Source organism: Lacerta agilis, chromosome 7 (assembly GCF_009819535.1).
Source record: "Lacerta agilis isolate rLacAgi1 chromosome 7, rLacAgi1.pri, whole genome shotgun sequence".
In the NCBI taxonomy this organism is placed as follows: domain Eukaryota; kingdom Metazoa; phylum Chordata; class Lepidosauria; order Squamata; family Lacertidae; genus Lacerta; species Lacerta agilis.
This window is the reverse complement of record NC_046318.1, coordinates 38,213,641-38,240,870: the sequence shown is the minus strand read 5'-3', so window position 1 is coordinate 38,240,870 and position 27,230 is coordinate 38,213,641. Positions and strand designations below refer to the sequence as shown.

Below are 27,230 nucleotides of genomic sequence, written 5' to 3'. Positions count from 1 at the left end.
TAAATGGCAGGGTGGGGGGAACCAGCAAGTTATAGCTTTTTCCATCAATGACTAGAAGATGTTATTGCTGCTTAGTCATCTCCTTACCCCACCCCACCCATCCCCAGTCATTACTGTGCAGGTACCTTAATTAACAAAGAAGCTGGCAAACTGTTCAGTAATTCTGAAACGAACAAACTGAAGCTGTGCCAGTCATAAACCATGATGTGTGTCTGTCATTGCAAGTGAGACTGCAAATATTTAAAATTGAGAGAGTGCAGTTAAAGCACTGTTGACTTAATAGCATTTATCATTTAAATAGTACTTCAGAATGTTCAAAGCACTTTCCATGTCTCATTTGTAAACCTTGTAACAGTCCTCTAAGAGTAGTAGTATCCTTATTTTGGGGACTGTGGAGAGAGCCTGCCTAAGACCAAGTTAATTCATTGAATGAGTCAAGATTCAAACAAGACTTGCCTGACTTACAGCTCAGTATTTTGGTGTCATTTACGGTAGCTATGTTAAGGCTGCAGTCATATACATTTACGTGGAAGTAAATTCCATTTGAGGCTGTGCTACTCATGCATCTTTTCATTTCCTTTATTTTTGTTTTTATAGCAGGCATAGTTGCTAGTTGGAGCCATGGTACTTGAGGGGGAGGGTTGTCAATTGCTTCCCCCCCCCCCAATGATTTAGAATGTCTATTGCTCTTCTCCCTAGAATGATTTTGATAGCAACTTGGAGAGAGGGTTGGTTTATGAGAATCATGGCACAAGAGAAAAACAGCACCAAAGAACAATGGCATTTGGACAAGGTACATTCATTTTTAATACATATACAGTATTTATCTCCCCCATCCCATCCTTTGAAAAAATAGTGATGAAACCGAGTCTCTCTAACAAGTCTTGGTGTTATGTTGGTTATTTTTTTTTTGTATACACATTACTGTTTTCAACTGAAAAATTAGCAGAAGGAAACTGGCCATCCTGACAACCAAAATGTTAAAAAAATAGCAACTGTGCTATTTTTGGGTAGCACAAAGCATTTTGTTTTCAGGTGCTGCACGATGAGGAGTTTTGTGTGTGACGTTATTCCAACATAAAGAACTTGGGAGCGCATGGATTTCCTTCAAATGGCTTCGTTTACAATGTTTAGACATAAAAATTATGAATCTCTCTGTACTGTGTCACTGTTATAGTAATTGTACACCATTAACTGTTGGCTATTAAACCTATTCATATCTGTGAAATACTGCTGTAAAATCTGGTAACCCTGACATTTCTACCTCTATATGGGGCTATGAGGAATAATTAATGTGTTGCAGCAGAATCCTGTAAATCCTACTATTGAATTAAATAATATTATCCAGAATTATTAGAAGTATTAATGTATGTTGTCAAAACACATTCTGCATGAAACTGGTTGGTCGAGGAAGTGCTGCTTCATATATTGTACAGTGAACTCACAGATGTAGTGTTATCTGCAAGATGTAGTATTATCTGCTAGCTTAAAGATGACTAACAGAGCATTGGACAGATTCCAGGAGGGGTAACTGTTGAAAGCTACTAGCTGTTTTTCTTCAAATATATGTAAAATCTGAAATGAGTAACTTGTTTGCAGGTGTTAAGTATAACCAAAAACTTAAGAGTACAACCCAGAACCCAGTGGTGTTTACTAGTATTACTTGCTTTTAGTAGAGCTGTTATCTACGTCATGTTCATTTATGATCAGCCCCTTTCAAATAGTTAATAGGACTTTCATTTGTGAAGCACTGTGCAAAATTGCAGCCTTAGAATGCAAGCCAAAGCTTTTCATGTACAGGGGCCTTTGTTCTCTTTGTAAAAGGGAAATAAATAGCCTAGATACATGCAGGGGCTCCTTTCTGAAATGTTTCCTCAAAAAAGAAAGCTAGGAATCCTTCAGCCATGAAATGCATACAGATGTGGATCACAGCCATAGAGTGGCTATAGACTGTATAAGTTTAAGCAGTGAGGCCACTGAAGTCTACTTGTCATATTTTAAGTGTTTAGTCATAAGGGAAAAACATGTTATTTGTGTTTACACCAGATGCCTGCAGAACATAGCAAGGATTGGCTTAGAACTAGTCACATCACTAATCCTCACCCTGAAACAGTATTTGTGGGTGTTTTTTATCATTTCTGCTTTTTAAAAAGAGGAAGAATGTACATTTAATTGACTCAAACAATATACAGTGGTACCTCTGGTTACATACTTAATTCGTTCTGGAGGTCCTTTCTTAACCTGAAACTGTTATTAACCTGAAGCACCACTTTAGCTAATGGGACCTCCCGCTGCCGCTGCACCGCCAGAGCACGATTTCTGTTCTTATCCTGAAGAAAAGTTCTTAACCTGAAGCGTTATTTATGGGTTAGTGGAGTATGTAACCTGAAGCGTATGTAACCTGAAGTGTCTGTAATCCGAGGTACCACTGTATTCGTATTATGTTTGTTTAAGTGAACAGAATGGAAGGAGGGTCAAGAATACTAAGCTGGCATTAAATTTGTTGGCCATTATATTTATCAAATGCATTTGTGTGGTGATGGCAGTGGGAAAGTTGGGTTTGAGATGCAAGACAAAAGGTCACATCAAGTCATGGCTTTGTATTTACCACCAATATGTTTAAAGAGGGATTTTTCAAATTACAAACAAATACAAGGGTGCTTGTCATTGCTTAAATATTTCAAAGTGAAGTCAAATTGACATGGTTCTTATTAACTTTTAATACATTTCAGACTATTGCACACTTCTGTATGTTTGGACAGGTTTTCTAGCAAACTTGTACAAAGCAGTAGGAGCTCTGTTAATGTATTCTACAAATAAAAGATTAATACATTTGAAGGTGAAATTATGATATTTTACTGTCTATTATTTCTGTTTTCCAATGTATTCGTATCATGCACTTGGGAATAAGGTGAAAGATTCAGTTAATTTAACTTTCCTTTTCCTGTGACAACTAGTCAAGCTAAAATTTAATTGGCTGGGCCAAAGGGAAAGTTAATATTTAAATTAATATCCAGTGTTTCCACTGAAAGTTTTTGTGACTACTGCTCATGCAACTTTTATTAAATGATTTATTTAGCACTTGTGTCCATTTTATTTAAGTGAAAATTACTTTTTGGTGCATTCAGGAAGGGGTGATTAAAATGGTCATACTCATAGCAATGATTACATTATAGTCACTGTAGTGTTACTATCCGCTTACTAACAAGATATTGTGCCTCTGGTACTGCTTTGCTCGTCCTTTTTGAGGCGGCAATCCTAACCCCATTTACCTGGCAGCAACCCACTTTGAATCCTGTGGGGCTTGCTTTTGACTAGACATTGTTAGGATTGTGCTGTGATTTAACCAGTTAGGAGTCTTCATAAAATAAGTTATTGCTAAAGTCTATAACTTTATGAAAGGAAAGATGTGTTACAGTGTATGTGTCTGAACCCACATGCGTGTCCACCACTTACGGTACATGTAATCATACACGCACTATCAAGAGGTTTAGGATCTTTTGCTGGAGTTACAACATGTGTTCGTTATGAATATGTGTTTACCCTTAACCCTATGCCCACAAGAAGTTCCCACACAAATAAATACTGGTTTATTACATGAAATGAAAGTGACAGAATTATATAAATGCTGCTTCAGACAGCAAAACTGCAAGTTGAACAGGCAGCAAAATGGTACAATACACACATGCCTTGAGCTAAAGAGTGAAAGAATCTAAAACTATTCTCAAAAGCCTACAGGAAGCAAGTGTGCCAATTTTGCCACACAACACACATTAATAGCAAGACAAGAAATGGAGGGGAAGGGTATATCTGTCCTTAAGGTAAAGCATGTCTTGGTTCCTTGAAAGTGTTGAGTAAGATCCTTGTTGGAACTTGGAGAGCTAACTAACGATTGAAAATATTGGGCTTTTGTATTAATTTTAGGCAATATGTTCTAATGGAGAAGAGAGGGAGGCTTTGAGATGAGCAAATTCCTATAATTTCAATATTTCTATTGTCTCTTCCTAGAATTTCCTGCCTACTTAAATTTTGAAAGAATATAATCCTAGTGAGCAATGACTAAACAGGTTATCCTTGTTTGTTTCCTGTCTTAAAGTTCTTTCGAAGGAGCTGTTGATTAGATTCATTGGTCACCAGACTAAATGTGCTGATATTTACACAAGATGTTAGGAGCTCAGGATGTCTCCTCCACACAGTTGAAATAAGACTGGTACCACAGTTGAGAGAGTTCATAATGAGGACCTCTTTTTCAGTGAACTCAGTGAGTGCAATCCCACCCATGTCTACTCAAAAGCAAGTCCTATTGAATTCACTTGTCTCCACCCCTGGGTAAATGAGGTAATGCTCTGCTGCCTGAACTTCAGGCCCTGAAATTCAGATAATTTTTTTTGCACATTTCTCAGAATTGAGCCCTGGCACTAAAAACCAGACTTCAACCCCTGTGTACATTAATTCAGTGAACTACATAGGATTCTTAAGTGGGAGTGGTGTGTATATCCTGATTCTTTATATCATGGACACTTCCAGCCCCTCTGTCACTGTGCTCAAATTGCATTATAACCATGTTAAAATGCATGGCTGCAGAGTGCTGATCTTCCTCTTGGTCCCTTGAAGGTGAAGAGGAGGAGGGCTTAGCAGCCTGGACAGCAGGTTTTTGGCAAGCTTCAAGCCAGATGCAGGGGAAAAAGATAGCCTATCCTACTGTAATTTGGCCAAGGCACAGGGAAGCCTGTGTGACCTATTTCAACCAAGCCCCATCGTCATGTGAGGAAGACTGGACCTTGACTGTAGAAGATGTCTCTTAAAACATAATAGTTCCATTTACACTTAGGGCAATTCTGTGGTGACAAAGGAGCGGGGCCATGTTTTGAGTGCTGCCCCTGAAATCACATCTTCATTCTGCAGCACCCGTGTTATGTGAGGTTGTGTGCAAAGAATTCTTGACATGCGAGTGCCTACCAACACAAAGGGTCTCTGCCTAATTCGGACACCTACTTACTGCTGTCCTAATAGCACAGAACTCCTATATGCGTGCAGGATCTTGTACCTAAGCTTTATTTGCAGATAACCACACACAATACCTGCTTGTCCTGGGAAATGGGTGCAAAAGTGGTGAAGGGGCACAGCCTTTAAAAGCTCCCACAATTGCCATACGTGTGAGTAGCAAGTCACCAGGGCTGATGTTTCCTCACGTACATATAATCTTTGTATTTATAGGGCACCCAGAACTGCTAATATTTACTGGAGCCGATCAGTTGCTGTAGCATTAGGGCAGAACAGGCAACATCCATGAGAACAGCATCAGGTTGAGAACAGTTTCAGGTTAAGAACTAACCTCCAGAACGAATTATGTTCTTAACCCGAGGTAATCTAGAAGTGAATTTAGTGGGGCGTTCACTGTGTACCGCCTTATTGTGCAACCCTATGCACATTTATTCAGAAGCATCTCCGCGGGAGCTGCAGGCTAGCTGGGACAGGGTGCGCTAAAGCCTCCTCCTCATTGTCCCACGTTACCACGGGGGTGGAGGGTGGAGGTTCTTCTCGCCCCCTGCTGCACTCACCCAGGCAACCCTCCCACGGTTTGGGGGCTTAGCCTTCCGCCGCGCCGGCCACACTGCCTCCCTCCCACCCGAAGGGGCGGTTTTGCTTGCGCGCCTCCGCCCGTCGGGGGCGGGGCTGCGAAGAGCGTCGCCTCCCTGAAGCCCCTGGGCTCATAAGAGGGCCGCGCAGGGAGTGGGCGCAGACGGCGTTGCTCGCTGGGAAGGAAGCCGAAAGTGCTGGGATGGCGGTGGTGTGTGCGCGCGATCTCGCTGCGGTTTTTTTCCGGTGAGTGATCGCCCAGGCGCCTGCTACCTAGGCACGTTTACTCGGGAGTAAGTCCCGCGGCGACCTTCCTTGGGCGCTTGTTGCACGATATGCACACATGCAGTTGCATTTATCTACCTAATCTATCGCCTTTACGTTTTCGGGGAGCTGGGGTATCAGCGCCTGCTTGCTTGCCCCCTTGCTCGCTTTCCTCCCTGGGAATGGGCAGGATCGGTCTCCTGAACTCCTGACCCGAGCAGTACCCTTGGTCTCCGGCTGCCATCTGGCTCCGCCACCTGCCGCGTCATCTTTGTCCGGCGTTCAAATCCGGACTAGGTGGCGCTCTTCTTTAAATCCAGGCGGGTTTTCTTTGTGTCTTGGCCGGGCAGGGCTGGAGGTCGGCGTCGCAGGATCCGCAGCTCCCAGTCAGTCACACGCCGTTGTGTTTTCCTCGAAAGAACAAGACTCCCTTAATTGGTTGCTTGGAAGTAGCCGCCGCCTTCCAAGATCATCTAGATTCTAGCCACCGGTTGAGTGGATTGGAGGCTTGCTAAAATACTGTAACTTGAAAGCAAGCGGGCGGGGTGGAGGGAGCTGTGTGACTCCGGGTTTGTGGAAGCAGCTTCCGACGTAGTGGCCTTTACTCATAGAACGACGTGACTTGCTACACGGTAAGAAAAGACAGAGGGGCCTCCCTGTCTGTGGTCTAAACTCAGGTCATACCTTTTGTTAGGCTCCCATAGGTGGATGCCCTTCACCTTTTTCTCCCTCCCACGGCTGGATGCTTGAAGCCGAGCATGTATGATGTTAGAGCCACAGTCCACCCTGTACTCCTGTTTGATGCATTTTCCACAACTTCAATCTGATTTGAAATAATAAACTGTGTTTAAGCAGAGATGTGTACATTTGAGACATCCTTTGAGCATGTGCAGATGACAGGAGAAGTGGGGAAACAAAGTCAGGGAAAGTGCATCAGGCGAAGACATCCCCACCCCCTCTATGGTGTTTATAGCAGCGTTATACAATGTGGGTGGCAATAGCGCTCTTTCTCTTTTATCTAGATAGGGTTCTTTGCCTTGAAATGTCTCTTGCCTCTGACTACTAGTACACTTGAAATAAACTATCTTTTGGATAAAGGAGCTTCACCTTCTGAAATGCTTCTTGGAACCTGTTGAATGTTGCAGGTCAACTTCACATCCTCTTGAGTAACTTTCACAGCACACTAACTGCTCTCCTGCACCACATGCTAGTATGCCCCATCACACAATTTGGGAGTTAACCAGCTTGTGCATTTCTACAGCACTGCTGGCTTGTTTCAGATGGTTTGCATACTGTCAGCAAAGCAGGTATCTCGTAAAGCAGCTGTTGGGGAAGCTTATTTGCTCATTGGGATATAGATCCTTATTCGGATCAGCCTCACAGGCCAGATTTAACCATTTACATGTCAATTGCATGATGTCATTATGGCACAACATGGTTCCTGCTTGTCAAAATCCCTTGCACAGCTTTGCAAGTCTACCCAAAGTCTTCTTTGCAAGTCTTTGAACCCAGTGTTGGAGGTTTAAAAGAGGAGACTTGCAAAGGCAAGTGCTTTAACACGGTGTTGTCTTAAAGCGGCAAAGCGCTCTTTGAAGGAGGCAGGGAGGCTGATTCAAAGAGCACTTTTGCCAAGCACTTTAAGACTGGATGCACTGCCTATGTCACTGGTGCCAACCCCAGGGGTCCATGGGGGCTTTGGCCCCCACAATAATATATTTGAGGGAGCCACACACCTCCAAGTCAGTGGGCACTGCCAGACCCCGCTCTGTCTCTGGCTTTTCCTCCTGGTCCATGAGAGAGGAGGAGGAGTTGCTGCCAGCCATGGACCACTGCATCTGACTCTGCCCCAGCTCCTTCTCCAAAAACACGATACAACATTGTGCGTGTGGCATCACATGCACATGCCTGCACGTAAGTGTGTATGACATTGCACATTGTCCATATTACATTGTGTGGCGCCCCCCCCCCCCCAGTCTTCACGAGATGATGCCAGTGTCCTGTGCTGCTTTCTTTTTCATTTCCCAAAAGGAGAAAGACGTGTCTTGCAAGCAAAGTCAGCAGAAGTGATTTCTTCTGTGCTGTACCTTTGCTTGCAAAATGCAAGTTACAAGTTGGGCTGGGGTGCCATATGGGCTTTAATCTGTGGTGGTGACATCTGTTTAGCTTTACTCCACGGAGAGCTCTTGCCACAGTTAATCCTTTAATGTGCTCGTAAAATTACTTTTTACTTGAGACCTGTCAGTGAGGGAAAGAGAGCCTTTCTGGAGACAAAAGTCACAGGGATCAGTTCCAAGAATAACTTAAATCTAGATACCATGTATAGCTTTAGCCACACTGACCCTTGTGCAACCCTTGGATAAATACCCAAGTTATTGGAGTTGTGCTCTATAAATGTGAAACTCTTCTGAACACAGAGCAGAAATATAACTGTCTCAGGGGAAAGGTCTGCCTAAGCAAAACTTAAGACATGTCTGTTGGCAACTGCAGACTAACATGGATTCTTGGGAGAGTATTGTTTTATAGGACTGCAATCTTTGACCTGATTTAACCAAGTTGGGATTGTTTCTAAGTAAGCTTATATGAGTAGGCTGCATATCCAACAACACAGTGCTGTTGCTTAAGTGAGGGCATGGCTCTGACTTTTTTTCTAATAAAAGCATTGGGTAACCTTAAAAATTTATCTGCTGTAGCCAAATTACAGAATTAAATATAGGGCAATCATGGCATTAAGGAGACACTCCTAATGCTGTGCTGGGACAATGGTTGAGTCATGAATAACCTAATTTAAAAGTTGTGTCCTAACCTATCATCCAATATGGATCTTTCAGTTGTAATTAACCTTGTTTCAGGTTGCCTAAGCAAAGTGCTTGGATACAGGTATACAGTGAGATGAAGTAAGATCCTGCAGAAGTATCCATTGGCAATCAAGGTGACTGGCAAAATGCTTATAAATCTGAAGTGAGACTTTTATAGACAGCCTGTAGAAAGTGCTATGGCTGAACAGTATAAAGGACTAGCCACTGTCATCCTTATTGTCGGTTGCAGTGTTTTTGCTTTGTGCAGGGGGTCCTCTTGGATTGAGTGCTATCTATGGAAGCACAGGTGATGTTCGTGGCTAGGAGTGCCTTTTACCAGCTTATACTGTCAGCTGCGACCCTTTCTTTAGGAAGCATATTTTGTCTCAGTCACACATATGCTGTTTAAAATCAAACTAGACTATTAAACATACACTTTGTTGGGCAATCTTGAAAAATGGCTTGGAACTGGTACAGAATGTCAGGATGTCTGATGAGGGTTAGGTGTTTGGGCAAACCTGTATTGTACATATTAGCAGCCAATATGTTTCTGGGCCCAAGGAGTACTGGCGTAGACCCTCAAAGCCCTGAACCTTTGGGTCTAGGTGATTTGAAGGATTGCCTACATGCATGTAAGCCTGGCCAGGCCTTAAAATTTATCTTGGGAAGGAAGGATGAAAGAAGTCTGCGAACTTGCCAAGGAACTGATAAGGTTCATTACTGAGTCATCTGCAGTTAGACAGACCACTCTTCTTCTCAAGCTGAGAGGGAAAATGGTGAAAACAGGTTATTTATTGGGACAGAGTGATTTTTGCATCTGTTGTTAAAGTTGCAAAACAACGAAGCACGGGATGGAGCAATGGAGAAATTTCTGGAACAACAATGGGATATCAGCTATGCCCAAGGCATGATGGAGAACATCAATAACCGGGAAAAGATAGACATAACATTTTATAAGGACAAGAAGAAACACCACGGACAGAATAATTGCCACACACAGGAAGAACAAGGATATACCGTATTTTTCTATCTATAACACGTCCCCATGTATAAGACACCCTATCAGAAGCCACCTATCAGCTGCCAATCATGCTCCCGCTTGCTGCGACAAGGGCAGCTGTCTATTGGCTGCCACAGCAGAATCGGGAGGGCTAATGGCGGTGATCGGGCAGCTGCAACATGAGCAGTTGTGTGCTGCGTTCCGGCGGGTGAGCAGTTTTTGGCATTCCCCCCCTCCACCCAACAATCAAGTGGCCGATCGCCGCTTACAATCTCTGGCTCGTGCCAAAAAACCATTTGCCCATCCCACCTCAGAACTACCCATGTACTGTATAAGACAAACCTAAATTTTGAACCTCATTTTTGTGTCCAAAAAGCTTGTCTTATATATGGAAAAATATGGTAGTTTGAGTGCCTCACTCGTAGTTCTATCAATCATTTAATGTGTCAACACAAATGGAAGTTATTAATATTGCAGTTGTTGTATAAGGTATTATTATTTTGACCATAATGTAATTGAAATTAATAAGATTTTGGAATGCAGAAATAAAAAAACCCCATCAAATCTAGCACACAGGGGGCCACCTAAATTATATAATTTGGTATTTGAATGATTGGTATTAGTAATTGTATTATAATTTGGTATTGCTATAATGAGGCTATTACAGTGGTACCCCGTGTTACGCACACAGTCCGTTCCAGATCGCGCTATGTAACACGGACACGCTTAACACGAATGCCCCCCCAAAAACAAAAAACCCGGAAGTTTGTGTGTTTTTGCTCTTCTGCGCATGCGCGAAGTGTGCAGAATGCTTCTGCGCACCCACACGTTGCACGCGCTCCGGGGAGCACATCTGGGTTGCGGAGGTCCATAAGTCGAACGTATGCAACATGGAGCGTATGTAACTTGAGGTATGACTGTATTGGATTGTAATTGAAAATTTTAAAAAAAATTATTATCAACATAAAATTTATTTTGGGAACCCAAGATAATTAAAATGGCAGCCAGTAGACACAGGACCTTCTCAGTGGTGGCCTCACACCCTTGATAATTCCTCCTGAGGAAACTGTGGACTGGATCCTTTATCTTTAACTGGGCTCTGAAAACATTTCCATTCTAATCAACTTTTTAAATGTTGTGCTGAGTTTCTACTGTTTCCATTAATAACAAGCTAAAACTATCAGTAGTGTGTTGTATTTTTAACCACAGCTGCTTAACCTTTGTAATTATAGTTTATGGAATTGTTTAGCCCAAGTGTTTTAGAGATGGTCTGGGAGACATTGTAAAATGCTTTTTGATGGTCAAGTGTGAATATAACATTCCTCAGTTAAGAGGATGGGTCCTCTTATGCATCAATAACTGGAACAGGAAGCAAGAATTACAGTGGTACCCCATGTTACGCACGCGATCCGTTCCAGATCGCGCTACGTAACACGGGCGTGCTTAACACGAACGGCCCCCCAAAAAGAAAAAACCTGGAAGTAGCTCAATTTGAACGCTTCTGCACATGTGCAAAGTGCGCAGAAGCATTCTGCGCATCTGGGGGTCGCGCGCGCTCCAGAAACGCTTCCAGGTTGTGGGCGTTCTTAACTCGAACATCCGCAACCCGGGGTGTGCGCAACCCGGGGTATGACTGTATATGAGATATATACAAGAAGTGAATTTAGGCACTAACAATCATTTATTTGCTCCATACAGCAGATGGGCCCTAGTATATATTCTAGCAAAGACTCCAGTTACTAGTCTGTCTTCTAAAGATGCAGTGCTAATATTGGAAACGGTAAATTAGACCATGCTTAGGGGCCCAGCTGGCAAACACACACTATTCTGATCAGCTGCAAAGATAGTCAGATGGGTTTTACTGGAGGCTGTGGGGATGACACTGTATAGCTCATAGTTACATCTACAAATCAAAACAATTACTGTTGGATCAAAATGCCCCTTTCCTTAAGTGCTTAATATCTCTTTTTCTAGCCTGGAAGAAGGTATATATTTAGGAATGCATGAATTGCTCTGCATCTAGGCTGTAGGCTGACTTGAATTATACCCATGGTGCTACTGTGTACTAAAAATGATTTACTTGCTCTTAAAACTGAAACCATACAATGTGCATTAAACAAAAAAAAAACAAAAAAAAACCAAACTGCTTTCTGTTCTAGATCTCTGGTGTCAGTGGGAGCATCTCTAGGGTCAGTAACAAGACAGACCCTGTTTGCGCCTCTTCCAGCTGCAGCTCGGCCCTTCCGTGTTTGTAACCATGACAGAAGCAGTCGGAGAGGAGTTGTTGCAAGCACCCTAGAGGAGCTTATTAGCAAGGTATGCCTACTGTCAACAGCACAAGCCTGATGATCATGTCTGGACCTCATTATCTCAGCCATGTGTTCAAAAACTCTTGCTCCACGTACACACAGGTGATAGGAACATTATCTGCTGTGACTCTAGAGCAGCCTTTGCTAACCTGATGCTATGGACTACAATCTCCATCAGCCCTAGCCAGGACATAAAAGGCACCAGGTTGGTGAAGGCTACTGTGAAGTCCTGGATCTATCAGGGTTGTTAACTTCTTGGAGAAGTCTGGTCCTACATGTTTGTCTTAGCTCCAGTAATAGCTGTATTAGATGCTCAAGATACCTTTTCCATTCCAATTAACTTGGCTAGTGATCCATAGCACTCTAGTCTAGAGAAAAGTTCTCCCTTGAACCTGAAGATGCATCTCATCCAACAAAAATCCAACACCTTATTGCATATCCCCAAGGCTCCTCCACAAGTTATCTCAGGCTCTGAGTGTTAAGAGAAGCAGGACAGCAATCGGGTCCTTTATCCACAGTGAACTGGTCTGAAGGTCACCCAGTGAGCTTCATATCTGACTGGAGAGTTTCACCCTGGTTTCCCATGTCCATGTCCAGCACTCTGACCACCACACCATGCTGGCTGTCTCCACACGTGATGTGGAGCTGTCCCGTTGTAAGCCCCCTTTGGGGTGAGGCCTTTGTAATGTAATTAATCACTATGTTTCAAGATGCCTATGTTTTGCTGAACTACATTTGCAGTATTTGTAGTTTACCACAGGACCATGAGCACTGGTTACATGTGCATGCCTTCCATGCAACAGTGACCGGCGGTTTGAACTCCCTGTCCTTATCTGAGCAGGCGATTTATATTGCCACGAGCACCAAGAAGAGAAATTTGTAAATATTTGGCTAATTTTCCTTACGCAACTTAAGTTGGCAGTCCAGTATACTTGTATTAAAAAAACACTGTAATATCATGCCCTTAACCTATGTCCCCCTTTCCCTTTTTTACTTTTTATGGATTCAAATATTGTGATAAAGTTTATATGGAAAATACATCTCTTAACTGAACAAGTAGAGCAGAATTGTGGGAATTGTCCCCACAAACCACCATTAACCTGATTGTAGAATGCAGAGGTGTAGAGTGGATTGCAGCTGTCCTACTTAGACTAGATTAGGAGGCTGGGGAGATGGCTTTGGGTTGTGCCTGGAACCAGTCACAGCACCAATTGCTACCTCATATAGTCAAACCTCGGTTGTTGAATGTAATCTGTTCTAGAAGCCCATTTGGCTTCCAAAATGTTCAACAACTGAGGCGCAGCTTCTGATTGGTTGCAAGAGCTTCCTGCACTCCAATGGAAGCTGCGTCGGATGTTCGGCTTCTGAAAAACATTTGAAAACTGGAGCATTTACTTCTGGGTTTTTGGCATTCGAGATCCGAAACATTAAAAAACAGGAGCTGTTCAGGAACCGAGGTTTGACTGTACCAACTCTGGAATGCCGCATGGATGGAAGACCATCTCAGAATCCTGTGTACAGTACCGTAGAAAGAGGATGGGAGTGGGAATGGAATTGAAATGTAAAGTAGTTAAGTGATTTGGATAATAAAGGACAACTTGCTCTGTAGCTGTAGGAATCTAGACTGCTTCTGCAAGTCACACTAATAATGCCTTCTGCTGGCAGCAGAATTTATTTAAAATCTATTTTCGATTTGAGTTCTAATCTGCAGGGCTAAACTAGATGCATCATTGTGAATGTGATCAATATTCACTTTTTAAAAATGTAAATAGCAGCCCCAGGGAGAAATTTAACTCTCCACAACCACCAAATCTCTCAAAGTAATTTGTTTTGGAAAGAAGGCCTCCATTGTCACTGATCGGGGCTTTCCTCCTGATTGAAAATAGCAAGGGGAGGGTGCTCTTGCATGAATGCATGCACACACAAAGCCAGCACTGCTGCTTATATATATATGTGTGTGTGTGTGTGTGTGTGTTTATTTTCTGTTGCATCCATATAATGAATTCCATGCCTAGTTTGGTCCTAAGCGTTGACTTTCCAGTGATAAAAATAAGCACATTTTGGAGGAGGTTTGAACACCATGTAAACACAGGGCTTCATAAATTGGGGCTACACACACAGCTCTGATTCTCTTCCATAATTTTCTCCATTCAAAAGCAGTTGGGCTCATGTTAGCTCAATCTATGACAGCTTAATCTATGCAGAATGGTGCATGCAAATAACTGAATGGTACAGTTTCTGAGTACTGTAATAGACATTCACGCCTGTGAGCTGTCTTGCTTCAGTAGGGGGTAAGTAAACTAGGATTTCCCTAAACCAATAAGGCATTTGGAACTACGTTTTGCTCTTCTGTCTGTATTTTAGACCTTAGATACCTTAATGATTACTGCTGGGCTGATAACACTAGTTCTGGAGGAAGATGGCACAGTGGTGGATACAGAAGACTTCTTCCAATCCCTGGGAGACAACACACATTTCATGGTTCTAGAGAGAGGACAGAAATGGAAGCCGGTAAGTGTTGTTCTGACAGTGGTTTATTACAGAAAATAATAACCTTGATAGGCCCTTTTTTGCTTTGAGTTTAAACAAAACTTCTTCAGTCTTTCTAATTATAGGCCTAATTACACCCACCAAACTTTGGAGATCGGCCCACCAGGAAGTTTTGGGCAGACTACCCCTTTCTTTCCCATGCCTAATGTCGTATGTGACCTCAGGCATGGGAGACTCCAGGTCCATAGCTGTCAACCCTCCCTTTTTTTGCCTTCCCTTCTGGGGAGGCTGTCAACCTTCCCCAGCTATGGCTGGAATAAGGGAATTTCCCACAAAAAAAGGGAAAGGTTGACAGCAGATTCGGGCGCCAGATTCCGAAAGTGCCAACTTGTTGATGCGAAGGAAGAATCAGGAACAGAATTCTTCTACCTTTTAATTGCCAGCTTGAATTCAGTTGCTGGCATTGTGTCTGCTTAGTTACAAAAGACAGAATTGTTTCCATCTCCGTACTGATGTAAGCATTAATAGATAGGTCACACCCGTGAAGCCTATTGTAATGAAAGTAGGTATGCTTCTTTGGGAACACATCCTGTTGAACAAAGTAGAACTATCTGTCTGAATGTGTGTTTACTTGGAAGCAAGCTTCCAGAGCAGAGGGTGGTAGTTACAGGACAAAACAGTGTTTCTCCATGAGATGGGGAGTAAACAGTCATGCTGATTAGCTGGTAGAATTACGTTTTCCCCACATATATTCTGTATTCCCCCACCCCAAGAAGTAAAACCATAATTTTAATAATTGATCACATTGCAGAGGTTAGGTAGCTAGAGAGTATAAAACAGAGGACAAAGGCAGCACTACCTCCATGGATGACTAGTGAGACAGAGAATGCTATCTCCTGAACCTTGCTCCTCTGATTTGCTAGTCCCCCGGTTCAGTAGAAATCCCGAAACAATAAATGTTATATCTGACATTATATCACTTGTGTTAAATCTGGATACTGAGATTATTCTCCAGTGTCTCTCTAAGCCTTTAACTAGGTGGTGGTGGAATTTTTTTTTTCCAAACTGTTCCCAAATTTTTCAAACAACCTGTACTGTATTCCGGTAATTGTAAACTTTCAAGTGACTCAAGAGCTTGATTTGAAACCTGTTTTCGTGGTTAAACCATAGTTCAAAGGCTATTGATTAATTTCTGTTCTCAATAATAAGTTAATTAATTTTTTAAAAAAAAATCCTACAGGGCTCTTGCGTGTATATAGGTGTTGTGTGAGCTGAAATATTTTACACACTTGTTTTTCTTTCCTCTGAATCAGGGGCCAAGACCCTGCTTTGCAGCAGTACAGCAGCCAAAGAAAATGGGGGTGGCAAATATCACCTTGGATTTGTACAAAGTGAACCCTAAGGACTTCATTGGCTGCCTAAATATCAAAGCTACCTTTTATGAAATCTATTCTGTGTCATATGATATCAAATGCATGGGAGCAAAGGCTGTATTGAGGTAAGTGTGTGCCTCTAGTTCAGACTCAACCATGCATAGGTGAAATTAGACCCAAAAGTCTACAGCTGAATAACCCCCTTATTAAGACCAACCCAAAAGTCTGACATGTGGCAAGCTTTCAAGCCCTCTGGAATCCTTCATTGGACAAAGTGTTAAACAAAGCAGTGACTGTTAGGGTGAGGGGAAATCAACAAAAGTTGGGGTCAGTATTGTAGTAATGAGACCATCATGGAGATTTGAGTGCAAGGTAGAGATTGCATGTGTGCAATTCCCTCCCAGGTGCCACTGTTTATCAAGCTACATACCTAGGATTTTGGGATAAAAAAGCAATGGGTGTTGTCCCCATTCATTGACAAGATAAAGCCTTCTTTCCCACATCTTAAACAAAGCACCTGGGTTCCAGGGCAGGCAGAGAGCACAAGTAAAGGGAAACATAGCAATGAGTTACATTACAAGAAGTTGTTTGGAGGGAGAGTTGTCCCAGCGTGCATCACTTTACACTTTGAACCACATTTGCCACTTCAATGTCCATACACCTGTTTTGGGATTTGATATTTGTCTGCCCCACCATGAATAGCTTGCTGGCAAAATTTGCCACCTAACTGCTCATTCTCTGCTGCTGTCCACTTATGAGCAAGATAATTTCAAAGAGGAGCTGAAATGCCAGAGCTGCTGTTTCTGTAATGTCAGTCTTCTTAAATATAAATTCAAACAGAGAAAAAAATTATTGATAACTCTGCTGTCTGTTCAAATATCTTAATGTGTTGTGCAGTGGAGGCTAAGCAAGCTACACCTGATTCCCTAGATACATGGTGACCTGCTAAATAAAGGCACGAGCAAGTTGAATGTTCAAGGAACTGGCAAGCTTATGAAATGACCCGAGGGTTCTTGATGTCTCAGACTCTCTGAAACACTAGGTGGTGGTAGTGCCTAAAATTTATGAAACAAGAACTGGAGTGCAATGATAAGGAATTCCCTGTAAAAATGTGGGAGTTACAAACGCAGAAGGACTCCTGCAGATATATAGCAAGCACTAACTGAAGTTATTGAAGTTGCGATAGTGGAATAATATCCAGAAACAACAGCTTTGGGTCTGTTAAGGTAGGCTACTGGTCTGATCCAGTATATCTTAATGCTTGCTGTAGCATGAGGAAGCAAGAGAATATATATTAGAATTAATTCTAGCAGTCCCCTGTAGGAAAGTATGAGCCTTTCTCACTTTCAGGTTAAACTTAATTGCAAAGTAAATATACTTAGAATGGCAGCAAAAAAGAAAAGGAACTTCAGTTTGGTATTTGAACATAGGAATTTCAGAACCTTTCACAATAGCATAAAAAGAAAGCAATATAATAAATTGGCATAGAAGTTTCATATAAAATAGCTAGAGCAGGCATAGGCAAACTCCGCCCCGCCTCCCAGATGTTTGGGACTACAATTTCCATCATCCCTGACCACTGGTCCTGTTAGCTAGGGGTGATGGGAATTGTAGTCCCAAACATCTGGAGGGCTGGAGTTTGCCTATGCCTGGGCTAGAGCAACACTAAAACATATCGCTAACAATCTTTAAAATACCTGGATAATTAAAGATTGTTACCAGCAGCTAAAATAACAATGTTGGTGTCAGGTGAGATTGGGCATTCCATAACTGGGATGCTCCAGTTGAAAAGTCTCTTTTTTGCTGACCACCTGATGGTGCAGGATATCAACAGATCTTGGATTGCGGGCAGGTTGACATGGGAGTCTGTTTTCTCCAGGTAGCTGGGCCCAAACCAGTTAGAGCTTTAAAAGTAAACATTCAGCTCTTTGAATTGGACTTGGATGTGAATGCTGCCAGACATTCTGCACTAATTGCAGCTTCTAAACATCTTCAAAAGCAGCTCCAAGTATAATGTCACTGCCATCAGCCATGCTCTGGTAACCTTCCATTTGACTAACTGGCTAGGCTATCCCTGTCCAGAAGTATTCTGTGCTACCAGTTGTTCTTCTAGCAACAAAGCTGGATCCAGGAGAATCCTTAAACTAAATTTGCTCTTTCAGGAAAAGTGCAGAGCATGTGCTGGTGTAAATTGTATATGGACAAAAGTGGTGATGTGTTTTCTCCTTTTGTGCAAAATTTTTTGAACTTGTGTCTAAGCTTAATGTGATTATTTTTTTAAGGAGGATACTTCGATATCTATCACATATTGCACAAGTTACGGGACATATCCTTCTTTACACTGGAACATATGTGCTACAGTTAACGGGTGACTATGAAGAAGATCGGCTTACAAATGGAAAGCGCTAACTAAAACCAGCATAAGAGCCTTTTATTGCTGGTTCTGCAGCTGATACTTAAGCATTTTTAACTTAAATATATTTATAACTTAACATACTAAATGGTCAAGCGGAACTCTAATGACCAATAGTTTAACCACACTAGTTTTTTTTTCATGTACAGGTTTTTCATTAAGATAATGATGTCATAAGTGTAAATATGATTGGAATCTTTTTAATGCAGTGGAAGGAGAAGTGTTTCATAGAAATTACTGTGCCATAAACTTCAAAAATGAAGAGTTGTGTGAATGGGAAGCAGGCATTTAGTGACTTATGAATTGAGATGTGTCTGTTAATTAGCATATGAACAGCCATGTAGCAAATTCTGATTGGAGGTGGTGACTGTTTGCAGAAGTTTAATACTAATCTCGCCTACCACTTAAAACTGTTTTTCTTATAAATAAATTTCCAAGCTTCAGTATTTCAAAACTACATTGTTGTGCCATTTCTCAATACCATCTCACTGCCACTGCTGCAAGAAAACATGTCTCTCTCCTGTATCGGTGTCTTGCAGCCACAACAGGTGCTGTAACCTTCCAATAGTTTGACTTCACCCCCAAAGGCTCACTCCATTGTCTTCCGAGACAGACTGATGTCAACACAACATACTCACTAAAATCTGAAGCTTCCAGAAATTTCCACACAACCTTATGTTAATAGTTCAAGTGCTTCTTTTGTCACCATCATTGTTGGCAAATTTAAAGACTGATCTGCTTTTAACAGGTTAAGCATTGTTTGGGATTTAGACTTTTAATTACTACTACTTTCTTCTTTGAACTGCTTTGCCAGATATGAGGTCAAATCTGTATTTGGGGAATGGAGAATTTTACAGCTGGAAGAAAGCACCAGATGCCTTCTTCCTCTATTCAATCAGATAGGGGAAATAAAGAAGATCAAAATAAAGCAGTGGTTTAGGGAGGCATTGACTTTAGGGAAGGTCAGCTGCTAATATTCCTGTCTGCATCCCCATCTTGGACCTCTCACACCTTGCACCAAGGAAAAGTATGATGATTGCTATTGTTAACAGATGTAGAAATGAAACTTATGTCGCCATGGTACTGGGAGACAAATATTTATGGCTGCTGTTGGACAATATGTCTTGGATTATGAAACCTGGGACTTTATAAAATGTCACTGTTACAAATACATTTGGTAGTAGTTAATTGTGTTTGTATACTACCTTTCCAAAGGAACTGGCTTGGTGCACAACATGATTTTTTAAAAATACAACCAGCTAGACACAATACATGTTTTAGTCATGATTTTGTGCCACACCTATCCATGGAACTCTGTCCAGGTATGGACCTAATTAGCTTCAGCAAGACTGTTTCACCATGTACATTCAGACCATGTTTTGGGGCCAAGCAAGACTTGCTATTGTTCCACCGAATGGTAAACAGGCTTAAATTCCTAAGGCTAAATCCAGGCCCACTGAGTACAACTGCCCTGCCCTGCCCTGCCCTGCCCTACCCCTTATTCTACATCTAAATTGAAAAAAGTATGTGGAAGAAACAATTGTGTGTAGAAATTACAAAGTCCATTTTGTGGGTTGCAGGTGAAGCCTGATTCACCATCCTTGCCCATGCTGGTATTCCATTCCCAAATCTAGTTGTTGACCCAGGGTGTATTAGTAACTGAATAAACAGTTTCCCTGCCTCATCAAGTGCAGCATTTTTATAAAACTAGTGTTTATCATTGTCTGATGGGCTGGGTCAACTTCAGCCTTGGCAGAAAGAACCATTTTGTTTTTTGCTAAAACCTAGAGTTCTACCAACCAGGTACAAAATGGCGGTACCAGAAGCTTCCACAACTGCGCGGCCCACGTTTTCATATCAAGTGCGCCACTATAGTACTTCAACATGGAACCTGTGGGCCACACACTGCCTTGTCCAGCAGAGGAGGGGAGCAAGGGCAAAACTTAAAGCTCCCACCCCCCATGCTGCTTTCCCAAAGCCATATAAGTGATGTACCAGGCTTTGGGAAAGAGGTGCAAAGCTCTGGCAGAGTCCTAGAGCCCTCCCAGCTTCATCCCAAAACTGGGAACGCATGAACTAGGCTTTGAGAAGGAGACGAGAACTCTAGGACACTGAGAGGCTTACCCACAGGCTTTAGGAGCCGGTATGTGTGTTGGACCGCCCTGTTCTACAGGTTTGGAATTGAGTACAAGGCTGTGTTGAGCACATGCTCATCCCAACATGCTTCTCAGGGCTAGATTTCACTGTCATTTACAACACAAATCCACCTGTAGTTTTTTCAGGCTTCCTTTATTCAGAAAGGGACATGGGTGGCACTGTGGTCTAAACCACTGAGCCTAGGGCTTGTCGATCGGAAGGTCAGCGGTTTGAATCCCCGCGATGGGGTGAGCTCCTGTTGCTTGTTCCAAGCTGCTGCCAATCTAGCAGTTTGAAAGCACACTAGTGCAAGTACCATATTTTTCGCTCCATAAGACGCACTTTTTCCCTCCTAAAAAGTAAGGGGAAATATCTGTGCGTCTTATGGAGCGAATGGTGGTCCCTGGAGCTGAATTGCCCAGGGGCCAAAAGAGGATCATGCTTTTTATTTTACAAAGAGAAAAGGGGATGTTGAAAGGACCCCGCACAGCAGCTGATCAGCAAGAGATCGGGAGAGAGATAAGAGTCCCGGCTCCCTTTCAGCCCCACCCTCTTGCCCAGGCCTCCATTGTTGAATGTGCTGCAGAGGGAGGTTGTTTGTTTCCCCAGCAACATGAACCCCATAAAAACGGGCTTTTCCTCTTTGCTTTTCCCCCTTTGCAAAAAAGCTGCAAAACTTTTAGCTGATCCTCAAAAAAACAGGGTTTTCCCTTTGCAAAAAAGCTGCAAAACTTTTAGCTGATCCTCAAAAAAACAGGGCTTTTAGAGGAGGAAAACCAGAAAAAATGCCCTATGGAGCGAAAAAATATGGTAAATAAATAGGTACCGCTCTGGAGGGAAGGTAAACAGTGTTTCTGTGCGCTGCTCTGGTTTCACCAGAAGCAGCTCAGTCATGCTGGCCACATGACCTGGAAAAACTGACTGCAGACAAACGCCGGCTCCCTTGGTCTGTAAAGCGAGATGAGCGCTGCAACCCCAGAGTCGTCTGCGACTGGACTTAACTGTCAGGGGTCCTTTACCTTTACCTTTTTTATTTCAGAAACCTTGTTGGTTTTAGATCTAAAAGAGCTAAATATGGGGGCTTTTAGTAGTTGGTGGCTACTTTCTACTATTCACTTTATGTGTGGCTTTAAAAAGGAAGAAATGAACCACAACAAAAGGGAAGAATTGCATAAGAATTGTATGTGCTCATTGGGGGGGGCGGGATAAGTATGATTGTAGTAGAGAGTGAATGGGGAGGGAGGCACTTTTTGCAATTCCCCCTCTCCTCTCTTCCCCCCAGATCTGGTCTAGAAGATCCTCCAACTTTCTGCTGCAGATCTTGCAGCGGGTGTTGGGGTGGTGGTTTAGGAACACCAATATGATACCACACAATATATCTCACCATGTTGGAGAAGATTGTGACTATGTGCTGCCTGTTTATAGGCATCTTCAAAACTCTTGCTCCCTTTTCTATGGCGCTTTATCTTTAAGATGGACATCCTTTAGCAAGACTGATTGGGTTAAAAAAGAAATGGAGTATGTGCTCCATGAGACAAGGTAGCAATTAGTGTCAAACATCTTCAAAAGGATGAACCTAACACCACAACTAGGAAAAATGGAACTGGAGGAGGAGAGGAAAAGCAGTAACACCAATGGAGTAAATGATATTAAGGCAACAAAATACTTTCCTGCGGCATAGGTTGTGACATGCCAAGGTGTTATGTATTGTGGCTTGCCAGGGCCTGTTGTAATTGTCTGCATGGACTATAAAAAGGGGAGGTGGGAGGTGTCAATACCTGATATAGTTGGCAGCCTGTGTTTAAACTGGTGGATTACAAATTGTGGATCACAATTTGTGTAGACATGTAGCATCTCTGAAATCACAGCATGTTTAAATCATGGCTCTAATGCTGTTCGTATTGAAATGAGTCATATAGTACATGATTATCCTGCCCTGCTGCATATATTGCTCTGTTTAGATGAAAAAACATTGCTTTTTAAGAGCACGACTGCATTTAACAATTATGTTTATATCCAGCCTTTCTTCCACAGAACTCAAGAGTTGGGGTCCCAGGTTGTCTCCACCTGGGCAGGCACTGCTGAAGATCAGACCTGCCATTAAATGCCTTCCAATGTGCCCTGTGACCACATGCATGTCTGTATGTGAAGTACTGTATAGCATTTTGCTGCAAGTGTGTGCACTGTCATCATGTATATGAAGCAGCAGAACACATATTTATCCAGTCTTCATGTGGAATTGAAGACATCCGTTTTCACCACTGAAAAATGTGTGAATCTGCTGTTTAATTAAATCACAACACATGCTTTTGTCTAAACAGGAAAAAATCCTTCTTTACACATTCTGGGACTCCCGTCTTCCCGAGGAAGTTCAGTAGGGCACAAGAAAATAATGTCATTTCGGCCTACTGGATTTTGCTCCAATAATCCATTAGTGTTTCTTTAAAAACAAGAAGTCAAAGCAGAAAGCTTCAGGTTTTAATCAATTCATGGTGGAAATTAGTGCTTCCTTGCATTCACAACAGTGGTATTTCTTGTGTGACTGCATTACTTAACTGCCAATCTAATGTTAATGAAACAGTGTGACTGTCTAGCTTCCAAAAAAGGAATTCTGTCTCAAGTACCCACTCCTGTTTGACTCGGACACTGCTCATATTCTGTATGCAAAGTTACTCTACTTCCTGATTTATTTTTCTACTGACTTTTTGCCTCTTGGGGAAACAATATTTATAGTCCAATATTTATAAAGGCCTTTCTTTGCTTCAGCTATATAGCTGTGACTCTTCCCAGTGCTAACAGTTCAATTTTACAAAGTGATGGGACCAGACTAGAATTATTACAGTCATACCTCTGGTTGTGAATGGGATCTGTTCCGGAGTCCCGTTTGCAACATGAGCAGCGCGCCACCTGAAGCATCGCATCTGCGCATGTGTGTGACACGCAAAGCGTGATTTTGCGCTTCTGCGCATGCGCGAACCGCCGAACCCGGAAGTAACCCGTTCCGGTACTTCCGGGTTCGGCACTTTCGTAACCCGTAATGAACGCAACACGCAGCATTCATATCTAGAGGTATGACTGTATTCAGAGGTCCCACACAGGTGTATTCTGTTTTCAGGTCTCTTCATTTCATGTCCTTTCTCAGTAAAATCACATAGACTACAGGTGGGGCATGGGTTTCGTCAACATTTTAAAGTAGACAAACATGTATAGATTGAGGCCTAGCAGGCAAAATTCTAATCACATGTGTTTCATTGCCAGGGAACCAAGTTCGCCTGTGAGTTTGTTTCCAGTGTGTCTCATTCTCATGGTTTTTTGCAGAGGAGAAAAATGTTTGGGATTAGAGGGAGGGCTCAGAGAAAGGCAGGCAAATGCAGGAGCTTGGGAAGCTAACAATGGAATACAACAGCTAGTACATCACCAGGTGCAAGAGAGTTGGGTAAATAAATGCCATATAAACTTTCCAAAACCATTTTGAACTATTTGACCTCACTCATTTGTGTGCTTGAAACTGATTTGGGCAGTGTAATCCTCTCCATGCCTACTCAGAAGTAAGCCTCCTCAACTTCAGGGGTCTCACTCATGGATAAGTGTGTATAGGACAGGACTTGACATTGGCAAACCTCTTATGCACAGTGGTACTTCTGGTTACGTACTTAATTCGTTCCGGAGGTCCGTTCTTAACCTGAAACTATTCTTAACCTGAAGCACCACTTTAGCTAATGGGACCTCCCACTGCCACTGCACCGCCAGAGCACGATTTCTGTTCTTATGCTGAAGCAAAGTTCTTAACCTGAAGCATTATTTCTGGGTTAGTGGAGTATGTAACCTGAAGCGTATGTAACCTGAGGTACCACTGTACTGGAGAAGCTTTATCTAAGACTGACCTACATAATTGTTTTTCATTATTATGTATGCCACTCTGCACTCTTTAAAGGTATATAAAAGTGATCGATAAAAATGAGTCACATTATTATAAAAACTTTAGTCGTCCTAAGACTAGTTGTTGCTGAGTTTCAGAGTTGCAGGTAAGGGCTCACATGGATGCTCCTCACGCATTCTCTGCACATGAAAGATGAACATGTCAGGAATAACATTAAGTTACAAACCTTCTCCCCAATATCCTTCTTTTCTACATGAAGAGAATGTTTTGCATGGAGGGACTCATTTGAGTCCCCACATATATTCAGCTTGACCACTTCAGTGAGAATAAAGCGGCTGCAAGCTTTAGTTTCAGCTTCAGTTTCACAGTAACTGCTAATCTTGTAGTTTTATGGTGAGACTTAGCAAAGGTCTCCATAGTTCTTTTAAATAATGCAGATCAAAGATGCTATGTAAGTAAAAGCTAACTGCTTGTCTTTTGGCAGGGGCAGATAATTGGTCTCTTGTTAACAGTGGAAGGAATCTCAAGCATGCATTAGATCTTCAGTTGTTGTATACATTGAGATCCTGCATTTAACTATTTCTGCTAAATATATTTTCTCTATCCCCCTTAACTCTTCAAATTATATGTTTGGTCAGAGCTCGGGGGGGGGGGGCGGCCCACCGGAGGGATCTTTGCACCACGGCGCCAGATATGCTTAAAACGGCCCTATGTTTGGTGTTATTGAAATATTGGCATATAATTATTATTTATTAAATGTGTTTGTTGCTTTTTGCAAGTGTCTCAAAGCAACTTCCAAGAATTGAAAAGATAAATGGAAACATGTACAGTGGTACCTCGGGTTACAGACACTTCAGGTTACAGACGCTTCAGGTTACAGACTTTGCTAACCCATAAATAGTACCTCAGGTTAAGAACTTGGCTTCAGGATGAGAACAGAAATCGGGTGGGGGCGGTGTGGAGGCAGCAGGAGGCCCCATTAGCTAAAGTGCTTCAGGTTAAGAACAGTTTTAGGTTAAGAACAGACTTCCAGAATGAATTAAGTTCTTAACCCGAGGTACCACTGTATAATGCTAAAAGTGTTCATCCAACAACAACAACATACGTAACAATTAGGTTGCTAGGTAGAATGCTGAAAGCCATGGTAGCCTTCTTTGAAATGCTACCAGTTCCACATTCAGAAGCAACTAGACAGCTTTGTAGTTTCAGTGTGTGAATGTTTGGATAAGGCAATGGTGTTGAGAGGAGCGGTTTGGATTTGTTAGGCACTGGGGAACATTTTGGGACAAGTCAGGGCTGTACGAATGGAATGGGCTCTGCTTGAACTGGGGTGGAACCAGACTATTGGTGCTTAAAACTAAAAGGGTAGCAGAGCAACATTTGAACTGGTTGGGGGTGGGGCAGGAGCAGAGGAGGGTCCACTTTGGATAAATTTCCCACTGGGAAATTCATCACATGAAACAGGCACACTTCTGTCATTTGGGCTGCTGGAAACTAAATTGCTAGTTTGCACTCTGGTGAAGAGCAAGTGAGTGTGGTGATAGATATCACCACAACCATGACAATCGAGCCCACCCCAAAATGTGCTTCCACATCAGCCATTGCAGTGAAGGTATAACAGGTTATTTTTACTTACCAAATTTTCTGAATTAAGGAGAAATCTGGATTACATGTCAACAAAGTACAGACTGGCATTTTGATGACAACTACTGTACATCATATGGACTCTGTGGAAAAACATGTGCATAAATGGCACCAATGCCATGATAAACTCCTGTCTGAAAGCACCCTTTATCATCTATTGATCCACACTCATGGATATGCTTAGCTGTTAGAACTGCCCAAGAAAACTATTAATAGGATTTTGATTGCTGCTTGCCTGCCAGCTTTCGCAAGCTATAAATTACAGTACTTTAAAATTCCTTCATTCAGCCTTAAGACCTGCTTTGGGAACCTCAAAGCTGACAGACTCTTTGATCCAATAAAAGGTAGCACTTTTAGCCACCTTGTGCTTCTCAACTGCTTTATTGGCATCTGCTTAGCTTTACACGCTAAAAAATGTGTTTCTTGATGGTTGTGGCGAGGCAGTTTAGTTGGCCACGTTGCTAGTTAAGTTAGTTTCGTTTGCATATAGTTAGTTATTTCTTTCTTCCTCCCTCCCTCGCTCATTGCACATTGGGTATGTTTTCAACTGTGAAAAATTACACCTTTCATCATGGCGCAAAACTAATTAGAGGGTCCATTTGTTGATAGTTGTGTTGAATAAAGGGTGCAGAAATGTTTTGTCCTTGACTGCAACTGAGAGTTTCTGTGTCTCTGATGTTTGTGCCATGTTGCAACATTTCATGGGGGTAGGTGAGGAATTGAAGATATCATAGTTCACTGAGGTTTGGGCAGCCTCGGCAGCTAAGAGTGCGTTTCTACAGCTACAGCTGGTATGCAAACTACAGCCATTCTTGGAGTGGGACAGCCTGGCCACATTGATTCATGCACTGGTAACCTCTAGACTGGATTATTGCAATGTTCTGTGTAAGTGGCAACCCTTGTGCCTGGGTTCAGAAGCTCCAGCCAATGCGAAATGCTGCAGCTAGACTGCTGATGGAGACAGGCGACTGCCAGCACTTAAAACTAGTGGTTAAAAGCTTGTACAGCAATGGTTACTCATTTGTTAACAGACTAGGTTCAAGGTTCTTGTACAGTATTAATTAGGCCCTTACAACTTGGGTCCATAATAATTTAAGGTACGCCTGATTTCTTATAACCCTGCCCTAGCCACTCTGGGCCACTTGCCACAAAATATTAAAAACAAAACAAAACAAAACATGGTTCAGATGCACAGTTTGTAATTTCCAGAAGCCATCCAGTCAGTATTGTGGTTCTAATTCTGTGGAACTCCCTCTCAACTGAGATTAGATAGCCCCCCCCTTTGCTGAACTTGACAAAGTCTTTCCTATTTCAATGGGCATTTTATGTATGTTTCTGTTTCTACA

General features: G+C 42.3%; 1 protein-coding gene across 1 annotated transcript; it reads left to right on the top strand.

Moving 5' to 3' along the window:
- Positions 1-5,721: 5,721 nt before the first annotated feature.
- Positions 5,722-18,681, top strand: CIDEA (cell death inducing DFFA like effector a). The gene is made up of 5 exons (XM_033154870.1): positions 5,722-5,826; positions 11,799-11,955; positions 14,313-14,459; positions 15,752-15,936; positions 18,094-18,681. The coding sequence occupies exons 1-5, from the start codon at positions 5,783-5,785 to the stop codon at positions 18,218-18,220; spliced, it is 660 nt and encodes a 219-aa protein (XP_033010761.1). The 5' UTR covers positions 5,722-5,782; the 3' UTR covers positions 18,221-18,681.
- The last annotated feature ends 8,549 nt before the right edge of the window (positions 18,682-27,230 follow it).

What these genes read in the sequence shown, in the direction of transcription:
- CIDEA (XM_033154870.1), top strand. Translation starts at nt 5,783, where the DNA reads ATGGCGGTGGTGTGTGCGCGCGATCTCGCTGCGGTTTTTTTCCG. An exon ending in TAGAGGAGCTTATTAGCAAG is followed by an intron (nt 11,956 to 14,312) that starts GTATGCCTACTG and finishes TCTGTATTTTAG; the next exon opens with ACCTTAGATACCTTAATGAT. An exon ending in GAGGACAGAAATGGAAGCCG is followed by an intron (nt 14,460 to 15,751) that starts GTAAGTGTTGTT and finishes CCTCTGAATCAG; the next exon opens with GGGCCAAGACCCTGCTTTGC.